The sequence below is a fragment of the Odocoileus virginianus genome, chromosome 3 (genome assembly GCF_023699985.2).
Source record: "Odocoileus virginianus isolate 20LAN1187 ecotype Illinois chromosome 3, Ovbor_1.2, whole genome shotgun sequence".
NCBI lineage: Eukaryota > Metazoa > Chordata > Mammalia > Artiodactyla > Cervidae > Odocoileus > Odocoileus virginianus.
In genome coordinates, this window is record NC_069676.1 from 18,628,769 (window position 1) to 18,639,754 (window position 10,986).

Genomic DNA, 10,986 nt, shown 5'->3' on the forward strand with positions numbered 1-10,986 from the left:
GGATAAATCTGCTTATTAAGCCGACAGGAAGGGCATCAGCAGCCAGGACGCCCCGAGAGGGACAGTCACTCGTAGTAAATCCTTTCCTGACAACGGCCAAGCCTCGATCCGAACGGGATTCAGCACCAGGAGCCCCTGGACAGCTCTGGAAGCCAAATACTTCCGGAACCCTTCCTCTAAGGTCTTAGTTTCCCGCCGGAGCCGTCCTGTGGCCGTACCCGCCGCTCTTTGGGAGGAAACTACTTTCCCTTGCCGGTAGGAGAGGTGGAGTCGCAGTTTGAGTGGCAACTGTAACAGCCAATGCCGTGGAGAACGTGGCCCGCGGCGCTTGGGGCGGCCAGTGGTCAGAGGCGTGGGCGGGGCGTGGGCAGCGGCTCGCCGAGCTAGGGCTCGGCCGGGATCCCAGCAGAAGGGTCGACACCGCCCGGCAGTTGAGCGGCAGACGGCTCTGGCGGGCTAGCGAGGACCCGGCGGAGGTACGTGCGGGCCGGGCCTGGGCGGCTCGGGACCAGGCGGGCTCTGTTGCCCATTAGCCGAGGCCCCGCCTTTGATTTGCGTCGGGTTCCCCCAGCGCAGCGTGACTTGTCCCCTGTCGAGTGGGGCGCCGGGTACAGCGCTGGGTACACAGAAGGTGCTCAATAAATGCTGAGTGAAAGGATGAATGAATGAGACCGTCCCCTCTGCCTAGCCCTATTAGCCCCCGGTTTGAGGGCGTCCAGGCCACCCTCACCTCTACGCTACAGCCTGGGGCATCCTGATCCTTGGCAGGTGTTTATTGGGCGCTTACTGTGTACCTGACTCCGGACTGGGGAAGACAGACTCCTTGATCCTGTGGAAGTCGCAGCCCAAGGCAAGTAAGGACATTCGGGGATTTTGTGTAGTTTCCGTAGCACCAGTGATGCGTAGGGCCGGGGTGTGAGACATCTCCCCCCTGGTGGGATCTGAACTGACTCGGGGACGAGGGCAGTGAGAACTGAGAGGTTGGGGAGCAGCCGCAGTCTGTTGTATTAATGGTGACATTTTCGGTCTGTCTAGGGCGAGATCGACTTCAATTTGGCTCATCGTGTCCCATAAAGAGGTCCACATGCTTCAGCTCATCTGTTTGTTCAGCCAACTGTTACTGAAACATCGGTTCTGCTCTGGGCCTTGAGGTGGGTACAGGCGGTACCATTTAGGGCAGGGGGAGGCCCCCTCAAGGGGTCCTGGAGGCAGCGATCTGAAAGGCAAGCATCACTGGAAGGTTAGGGAAAAGTGGCTTGAGGAAGAGAGCAGGCTTGCCACAGTCAGGGACCACAAAGGCCAGTGAGGGGAGGCAGTGCAGAACCTTTGTTTCAGGGTAAAGCTGTTGGATTTTACATAAGGGCAGGGGGACCTAGAACATTGTGCAATGATGGAAGTGTTCTCTTTGCTGTCCAGTATGGTAGCTGCTAGACTCAGGTGCCTGCTGGACACTTGAAATATGGTTAGCGTGACTGAGGAGCTGAATTCTACTGAATTTTATTTAAATGTTTATTATTTTTTTTGCCTGCACTGGGTCTTAGTTGTGGCATGTGGGATCTAGCTCCCTGACCAGGGATTGAACCCGGGCCCCCTGCACTGGGGAGTCTTAGTCCCTGCAGTGGAGTCTTAGCCACTGGGCCAGCAGGGAAGTCCCTATTTCTGCATTTTATTTAATTAACTTACACAAACACATGTGTCTAGTGACTGCCATACTGAACAGTGCAGCCATGGAGAATTTTCTGCAGGAGACAATGATGCGTGCTAGGTCTGGAGTGGGTAGAAATACTGGGGGTGATGGGCTTGGTTTCTTGAGCTGGTCAGAGGACCAGTCCAACAGCTGACATGGTTGCCCCTGACATTCACAGGGGCTGGACTGAGGCATGAGCCCCCAGCTGTGTGGTTGGACCCCCTAGTGCACTGTGGGACGGGAGTGTGCGCCCACACATGGTTTGGCCAGGCGGCGACCAGAGCAGCTGGGGGACACCACCATGGTGAAGCTGTTGGTGGCCAAAATCCTCTGCATGGTGGGCATGTTCTTCTTCATGCTGCTCGGCTCCCTGCTCCCCGTGAAGATCATCGAGATGGACTTTGAGAAGGCCCACCGCTCGAAAAAGATCCTCTCGCTCTGCAACACCTTTGGCGGTGGGGTCTTTCTGGCGACGTGCTTCAATGCTTTACTGCCGGCTGTGAGGGCAAAGGTAAGGCTCCCTGGGTTGGCAGTAGTGGCCCATGGCACCTTATGGCCAAGCATCTCTGCTGCTTTTATTTTTTCCATTTTTTTTTAAATGAGATATAGTTGATGTACAATATTTTGTCACTTTCAGGTATGCAGCATAGGGATTCACAATTTTATAAAGGTTATACTCCATTTATAGTTATTAAAGGGCTTCCCTGGTAGCTCAGCTGGTAAAGAATCTGCCTACAATGCAGGAGACCCTGGTTCAATTCCTGGGTCAGGAAGATCTGCTGGAGAAAGGATAGGCTACCCACTCCAGTATTCTTGGGCTTCCCTGGTGGCTCAGCTGGTAAATAATCCGCCTGCAATGTGAAAGACCTGGGTTGGATCCCTTGGTTGGGAAGATCCCCTGGAGAAAGGAACAGCTACACATTCCAGTATTCTGGCCTGGGGAGAATTCCATAAACTGTCCATAGGGTCGCAAAGAGTCAGACACAACTAAGTGACTTTCACTTTCACTTTCTTCATAGTTATTAGAAGCTATTGGCTATATTCCCCATGCTGTGTAATACATCCTTGTAGCCTATTTATTTAATCTTTTCAGTCTTTATTTATTTCTTTGGCTGCACCAGGTCTTAGTTATGGTACATGGGATCTTCACTGTTACATGCACAATCTTCTTTGTGGTGTGTGGAATCTTTAGTTGCAAACTTAGTTGTGGCAATTTGGACTCTTGGTTGAGACATGTGGGATCTAGTTCCCTTAAGAGGGATCAAACCCAGGCCGCCTGCATTGGAGCTCAAAGTTTCAACCGTTGGACCATTAGGGAAGTCCCTATTTTATACATAATAATTTATACCTCTTAATCCCCTACCTCTATCTTGCCCCTCCCCCATCTCTGATACTTTTCAACCCTGATACCAAGCTTAGGGACCTTGACACTATAAGAGTGAGGGGAAGTAGAAAATGAACTTGCTATGTGACCATGAGCTGGTAGCTTTTCCTTTCTGGGTCTTACCTGGTAAACAAGGGGTTTGAGCAAGACCTGGGGTTCACAAATGGTATGCTTATCAGTCATTACTTGACCAGACCACTCGCACCAGGCATGTGCTCTTTGTCCTGAAGCTGACGATTGTGGCCTCTCTTCAACTCTTGTATCAGTCAGATGTTTGCTGCATAACAAATTATTACAAACTTAGCATCTTAAAACAGCACATATTTTAAGACCACAGTTTCTGTGGGTTAGGAGTCTGGGTAACACTTGGCTGCTGGCTTTCATGAGGCAGCAGTAGAGGTATCTGCTGGGCTGTGGTCTCATCCCAAGGTTCAGCTGGTGACAGGTTGGCATCTGAGCTCACGTGGTTGTAAGACATAGTTCAGTTCCTTCTTGATTGTCCAACTGGGTCACAGTTTCTCCCGAGCTCTTGGCTGGGAGTCACCCTCAGTCCCTGGCCACATGGGCTTCCTCACTGTGCTGTCTGCTTTATCTACAAGCCCTATCCTGTGCCTGGACTGCTGACATTGAGGGCTGGGCAGTGTTTTACACTTCTAAGCTTGTGTTCCTCCATTACGGATCATGGGAAACTTGTGCTCTTGGCATCGGTGAAGATGAGATCTGAGTCCTCTCTGATGTACTCTGTACCCGCTTCCTGAATTCCGACAGTGTCACCACCGGCCTGGACTACTGTAATGGCCTTGCCCCTCCCTGTTCCCCTTCAGCGCTCAGGGCCCTCTCACAGTCCTCCCAGAACCACTCCTGTGCCACGCCCCTGCCCCAGAACTCCCCAATATCTCAGTGGGCCAGGCCCCTCCTCCTGGCCACCCACCAGCCCCCACTGGAGCTCCTGCTTCATGGTCCAGTGTGGCTGCCACTGACCATTCCAGCTGGTCAGGTTTCAGTGAATTGAAATCGAACACAATTTAACAGGCCAGTCCTCAGCTGCACCAGCCACATTTCAAGTCCTCAAGGGCCACGCGTGGCTGGTGGATTCCATGTCAGACAGCATAGATAGAGAACATTTCCATCATTTGGAAGGTTCTTTTGGATGGTACTGGCTCAAGGAGTCTGGTGAAGACAGCCAGATGTGCTGGTGAGCCTCCTATTGGTTCTCAGCACCTTCACCCAGGAGGGTGGAGAGACAGGGGACCCCAGAAACAGCCTCTGAGTCATGTGGAAGCAAACCAGTGGAGGCTTCAGGGCCAGAAGGCCTGACTGACATCACGATCTGGAGGCCAGAGGTCCAAGACCAAGGGGTCAGTGATCTGGGTCCTTCTGAGGCCATGAGAGTGAATCTATCCTGTGTCCCTCCTGACTTGTGGGGATCGTCTGCAGTCCCTGGTGTCCCTGGCCCTGTATGAGCATCACCCCATCTCTGCCTCCGTCATCACATGGTCTCTCTCTATGTCTCTCTGTCTCTCCTTTTCTCTCTCAGAAGGACACCTGTCATTGGATTCAGGCCCCATCCTTATCCAGGAAGATGTCATCTCAAGATCCTTATCTTATGAATGAGTTTCTTGGGGTGACCATGACAGAAGATCAGAGATGGGGGGCTTGAACAGCAGACACTTACTCTCTCCTTGGGCTGGAGGCCACAAGTCTAAGATCAAGGTGCTGGCAGGGCAGGGCCTCCTGTGGCCTATCTCCCTGCCTTGCAGACAGCCATCTCTTGCTGCCTCTTCACAGGATGGCTCTTCTTCTTCCTGTTAGGGACACCATCTAGTGGCTTAGGGCTGCCCTGACAGCCTTCTTTTAACTGAATCTCCTATTTAAAGACCTTTTCTCCAAATAGGGTTGGTTTTGAGGCACCAGGCTTCCCTGGTGTCTCAGATGGTAAAGAGTTTGCCTGCAATGCGGGAGATCTGAGTTCAGTCCCTGGGTTAGGAAGATCCCCTGGAGAAGAGAATGGCAACCCACTCCAGTATTCTTGCCTGGGAAATCCCATGGACAGAGGAGCCTGGTGGGCTACAGTCCGTGGGATTAGAAAGAGTTAGACACAACTTAGGGCTCACACACACACACTTGAGGCACTAGGGATTGGGAGACTTCCATATAAAAGTTTCTGTTTGTCAGGGACACAGCTCAGCCTGTTGCACCTCAGTTATGTCTGCAAAGACCCTTCTTCCAAATGAGGTCACTTTCTGAAGTTCCTGGTGGACATATCTTTAGCACACTACACTATTTTATTTTTTTAAATATTTGTCTGTTTGCTTGTTTTAGAAGCTACCTATAGATGGCTGGAGGAGTACAGAAAGGAAGGGTATCTTAGAGGGTATCAAATGGTTGCTTTTATTTTTTATTTTTTTGGCCACACCGAGCAGCATGCGGAATCTTAGTTTCTCCAGCAGGAATCGAATTCATGCCCCCTGCTGTGGAAGCATGGATTCTTTTTTTTTTAACCATTATTTATTTATTTACTTATTTTTGGCCGTGCCGGGTCTTCCGGGCTTCTTACTGTGGTGGTTTCTCTTGTTGCAGAGCACAGCTTCAGTAGTTGTGGCCCAGGGGCTTAGTTGCCTCAAGGCATGTGGGATCTTCCTGGACCAGGGATCGAACCTGTGTCCCCCTGCATTGGCAGGCAGATTCTTAACCACCGGGCCATCAGGGAATTCTCTACACCATTTACAAGTTGGTCAACAGAGTGGAAGTGGCGTGAGCTCTATTCCCCTTCTAATAGATTTTTTTTTCAATCCATCGAGAATGAGTCACTGTCCCCTCCCCTTTTTAAAACCTGTATGAACTGGGTATTTCAGTCAATTGAATGGTCATATCTGGTGACCTGTTGTGTGGGCAGTGGGGTTATGGTCTCTGGCCTCTGAACCTCTCCCATCCTTTCCCCCGGCACCCTCCACTCCAGCTCCAGGAGGTCCTGACTCTCGCGCACATCAGCACCGACTACCCACTGGCCGAGACCATCATGCTGTTGGGCTTCTTCATGACTGTCTTCTTGGAACAGCTGGTGCTGACCTTCCGCAAGGAGAGGCCAGCCTTCATCGACCTGGAGACATTCAACGCCAGCTCAGACGCTGGCAGCGACTCGGAATACGAGAGCCCCTTCATGGGTGGCCAGCGGGGCCACACGCTCTACTCAGAGCCACACGGGCACAGCCACGGCCTGAGTATTCAGGAGCTGTCACGCTCCAGCCCACTGCGGCTCCTCAGCCTAGTCTTTGCCTTGTCGGCCCACTCGGTCTTCGAGGGCCTGGCCCTGGGCTTGCAGGAGGAAGGGGAGAAGGTGGTGAGCCTGTTCGTGGGAGTGGCCATCCACGAGACGCTGGTGGCTGTGGCCCTGGGCATCAGCATGGCCAGGAGTGCCATGGCCCTGAGGGATGCAGCCAAGCTGGCTGTCACCGTGAGCGCCATGATCCCACTGGGCATCAGCCTTGGCCTGGGCATTGAGAGCGCCCAGGGTGTGCCCAGCAGCGTGGCCTCTGTGCTGCTACAGGGCCTGGCGGGTGGCACTTTCCTCTTCGTCACCTTCTTCGAGATCCTGGCCAAGGAGCTGGAGGAGAAGAGTGACCGGCTGCTCAAGGTCCTCTTCCTGGTGCTGGGCTACACTGTCCTGGCTGGCATGGTCTTCATCAAGTGGTGACAGCTCTGCCCCCACCCAGCTGGAGCCCCACAAGATGCACAGGGCCCCGCCCTGCCTCCCCTGAGGGTCAGAGCTCATCCCCCAGGCCGTGCCTGCACATAGAGGGGCCACCTGGGACCACACTACACCCCACATCCTGCACCCCGAGCCTTGGGGCCCCATTCCTTTTACAAATTCTTCTCTTAAAAGTATTTCCCAAAGCCGTGTGGCCATGTCATCCTCAGGCGTGGGAATCTGATGACTCATAGGGGAGGCGGGGCGGGACCCAGACCCTCCTCCCCAAACACCCCAGCTTGGACGATATGGAAGTGGCCAGCCTCTGTCCTCCTTGCCGGTGGTGGCTCAACTGGTAGAGAATCCACCTGCAATACAGGAGACTCTGGTTTGATTCCTGGATTGGGAAGATTCCCTCTCCGGAGAAGGAATAGACTACCCACTCCAGTATTCTTGGGCTTCTCTAGTGGCTCAGATGTTAAAGAATTTGCCCACAATTTGAGGGACTGGGTTCGATCCCTGGGTCTGGAAGATCCCCTGCAGGAGGGTATGGCTTACCCATTCCAGTATTCTTGCCTGGAGAATCCCCATGGACAGGGGTGCCTGGCAGGCTACAGTTGACAGGGTCGCAAAGAGTCAGACAGGACTGAGCAACTTAGCACTTGTGGCCACCCTCAGCCTCTCCTGGAGCCCTGCAGCACACAGCTGGCGGAGTGTCCCCAGTGTTAGCAGAGTGGCCAGGTGCTGTCATGTGACACCCTGAGTGGTTTCCATTAGGAGGGCCCTGCAGAGAGCCTCTGTTCAGGGTTAGTTGGAGGCCCTGTTCAGGGTTAGTGGTTCCTGCTGCCTGAGGCTCTGCTTGGTGGGCAGACGTATGGTTTCAGGAACCCAGGAGACACCCTGTTCCCTGTTTTCGGTGCGGCCTGCCTACATGGGGAGGTTGCCACCCAGGACCCGGAGCTGAGCTCTTTTGTTCTGGCCCAGAGACACATATGGGGAGGTTCCAGGTGCCCAGGAACTCCTGGCAGGCCAGGGTCAGGGACCACGTGACTCAACTCCCCCCACCAGACACAAATGAAGCTCAGGTTCAGTAGTGCAGGGGACTAACAGCCCTGTGGGGCTGACGTACACCCTTCCCTCCATAGGAATGAGCTGTGTTAGTGTTGTCGGGGCAACCAGCAGACGCCCCCAGGGATGAGCCAGGGCTGAGGGCCCTTTCTGGGGACTTCGCTGTGTTTCTCTGGCACAGCCTTGGCTCCTCTAGGCCTGACCCCATTATGCATACCCTTCCTGCCACCTCCTTCTTCCATTCAGCTGGGTGCCCAGGCCCCTTCCTAGAATTTCTAGTCTACTCCTGTCTCAGTCAGGGTCACTGCCCAGACCCACACCAGCAAGACCTGCTGTGGCAATGGGGTTGTTTGAGCTCCCTGATGAGGACAGGCCCCAGTGCCCTCTGGGCCTGGTCTCAGCAGGTACTCTGGCCCCAGAGTGTACCTGGAGCATCTAATTGCTGTTAAGCGGTCACCCCAGGTCCTGGCCTGCTGCTGCCAGCCAGGCTCCAGAAGCATGAGAATGCACAAGCTCCGTCATTTTCCCTGCCAGTCTCAGGGAACAGGGGTGTATGTCCAAGCACCCCCACCAGTGCTGATGGAAGTACTGGGCCTGTTTCTAGGAACACCTATCTGCCTTTTACCAGCACCCACATCTGAAGCTCACCTGGCCTGATGCTGTCCCCATGCCAGACAAGTGATCCCCGCGGGGGAAGGAGCATCACCTGCACCTTGTCCTAAACCCAGCGTTGCTGGTGACTGCCTGCCCCCGCTTCACTCTGCCCTCAGTGGGCAGCATCCAGTGATCTGCTAGATTCCAGGGCCTGTCTTCAGATGGAGGGATGCGACCCATGCAGTGGGGTAGGGTCCCTCAGGGGCTCCTCTCCCCAAATCCAGTAGGAACTTCCCATGGGGTCTGCTCCAGGGGTCCCCACTCCATACGCCCTGTCACCTAAAGCACACACACAGCAGGGTCCCTGCCCTTCTGCCTGCCAACAGCTTCCTGGGATGTCCTGGGGATACCGCAGGCCTGTCCACCCCTCAATCCCCACATTTCCCCTTCCACCCGCCCCACTGGAGCCCTCAAGGCCCTGCCATTTCCACTCACTCTGAGCCAGCTTTTGGACCAGGAAGGGCACTGCAACACCAGCAAAGAGGGGGAACTCCAGTGGACCCCACTCATGTCTTGGACACTGCCACCCCGGTCCCTGGCATCCTTGGATCTCCAGCCTGCCCAGCCTCTGTCTGTCCAGCTCTGGCCTCCTTCCAGGGTCCTACCAGCCCCAGGAGAACTGCTTCCAGGCCCCTGGGGATGCTGGAACCCCCCAAATTGGGGGGAGTGCTGTGTGGTGTAGGAGAGGACACAAGCTGTCTCATCCACCAGCCTCCCCCAAGGCTACCCCTCCTGTCTGCTGTCGGAGGAGCCAGGGTCAGCCCCAGGGTCTGCTTCTCACTGAGATGATGGTGTCAGTCAGTTGTGGTCAGCTCTCCCCACTTGGGGTGAGGGTCGAAGCTGAAAGTTGAGGTGAGAAGAGAAGTGGTCATCTCATCCAAGAGGGGCCGACCTCACTCCTGAGGGCCCCTGGCCCAAGGTGGTCGTGTCCTGTCTAGACCAGGGTCTTCTGAGGACAGCTCAGTGGCTCCACCTTCCCATGGACTCTGACATGAGAGTGCCAGTGGTGACGATAGCTTTGGCTGAAGAAGCCTGTGGGTTGGAAACCCACCTCCTGGGACCCCGGACCAGCCCTGACACAGAACTGCACATTGGCCACAAAAGCCTTCATCCATCTCTATTTAAGTTTGCACCTTCGAGGAAGTGTCACTCTGAGCTCTCTGTGTCTCATGGAGGAGAAGGGGGTGGACTCCTGCTGATGATCTGTTTAACATGTTGCACAGCGACCAGGCACAATCACCTTCGCTTGGATGCGAGCAATCCCAGACAGCACAAATGCCTTTCTGTTTGAAAAATAAAACACAAAGCTTTCAGCACAAAATACCAGGTGCCACCTTTATCTGGATGTGCCCAGCTGGGTCAAGGCTACCCCAGCCACTTGGCCCCGACCAGGCAGGCTCCTGGTGGTACGATTATGGAGACACTAGGGCAAGGGCAGAGGCACTGCTTGGAGCTCTGCAGACAGTAGAGTTGACCCAGAACCTGGCTTCGGTCCTCGGTGGAGCATCACCCTCCCTTGGCCCCACTGCTCTCCACAGTCTGCCGGGAGAGGAGGGGAGTTGGGACTTCCAGTGCAGGCGGTAGCTGGATGGAGTCAATTGGGTTCCCCTTCCTGATCCTGAGACAAAAGAGGAGAAAATTAGGAGGCGGCACCCAGGCTTTGCAGATTGAATCAACCATAATAACAGCGTGTCTCAGCCTCTGTTGTCTGCTGTTTACATTTCTGGTGGGGAATTCATTAGCATGGGGCTGGGAGAAGGAGCCTGGTTCCCAGCCCTTCTGTGTCTTTTGGGCCTGAAAAGCAGGCATCAGATGGTTGGTATGTCCCTGCACGCTGTGTCTCCAGGCCTGCCCCGACCACCAGCCCTGGACCCTCAGCCCTGCTGGGAGGAGAGGACTGTTGTAGCCCTCCTGTCCTTGCCCCTGTTCACTATGAGCAGCTGTCCGTCAGCTTTGTGACAGAGTCAGTGACCTACCCACCTGACCTTCCAAGAGCCTCCTGCAGGCCAGGAAGAGGCTAAGGAGGACTGCTGCAGGGCGTGGGGGTGGTTCTGAGAAGGCCCTAGAACTCTGTCACATTGCTGAGGCCAGATTGGGCTACTTCTGCAGACCCTCCCCCCAGCCGCTCCTGTCACCCCCGAGACCTCTACAGCTCCCAGGGCAGAAACAGCTGACTGGCCAGACAGCAGTGTTCTGGCCAAAGACCCAAGTGCTTGCTGTGTGCCCTGCCTGGCTGGAGAGAACAGGGTGGGCAGTTGGGCCTTTCAGAGCCCCCGACCCAGTGCCTACAGGCACAGCTGAAGTGCTGTGTTTAATGCAAAGGAAATGGCCATGATGATTCAGACACTCTCTCCCTCAAGGGACCAGCTGGGCCTCCCTCTGAGCTAGTTCTGGTCCTGCCACTCGGGTGGACAAACTGCCCCTAGAAAATGATCCCTACACACACACACACACACACACACACACACACACACACACACACACACACACACACACACACACACA

General features: G+C 54.7%; 1 protein-coding gene across 4 annotated transcripts; it reads left to right on the plus strand.

The window, feature by feature from the left end:
- The first annotated feature begins 345 nt into the window (after positions 1 to 345).
- SLC39A3 (solute carrier family 39 member 3) lies at positions 346 to 9,802 on the plus strand. 4 transcript variants are annotated; one of them, XM_070465011.1, is made up of 5 exons: positions 346 to 476; positions 769 to 850; positions 1,036 to 1,151; positions 2,073 to 2,198; positions 6,031 to 9,802. In XM_070465011.1, the coding sequence occupies exons 4-5, from the start codon at positions 2,082 to 2,084 to the stop codon at positions 6,763 to 6,765; spliced, it is 852 nt and encodes a 283-aa protein (XP_070321112.1). In that variant the 5' UTR covers positions 346 to 476; positions 769 to 850; positions 1,036 to 1,151; positions 2,073 to 2,081; the 3' UTR covers positions 6,766 to 9,802. The 4 variants fall into 4 exon arrangements, with proteins under 4 accessions (XP_070321112.1, XP_020751051.1, XP_020751050.1 ...); XM_020895392.2 differs by having other exon boundaries at positions 347 to 476; positions 769 to 854; positions 1,866 to 2,198; XM_020895391.2 differs by having other exon boundaries at positions 347 to 476; positions 1,866 to 2,198.
- Positions 9,803 to 10,986: the final 1,184 nt, after the last annotated feature.

Excerpts from the sequence above, each read along its gene's own strand:
- SLC39A3 (XM_020895392.2), top strand. The coding sequence starts at position 1,989 with ATGGTGAAGCTGTTGGTGGCCAAAATCCTCTGCATGGTGGGCATGTTC. Across the intron at positions 2,199-6,030 it reads TGCCGGCTGTGAGGGCAAAG|CTCCAGGAGGTCCTGACTCT; the intron begins GTAAGGCTCCCT and ends CCTCCACTCCAG.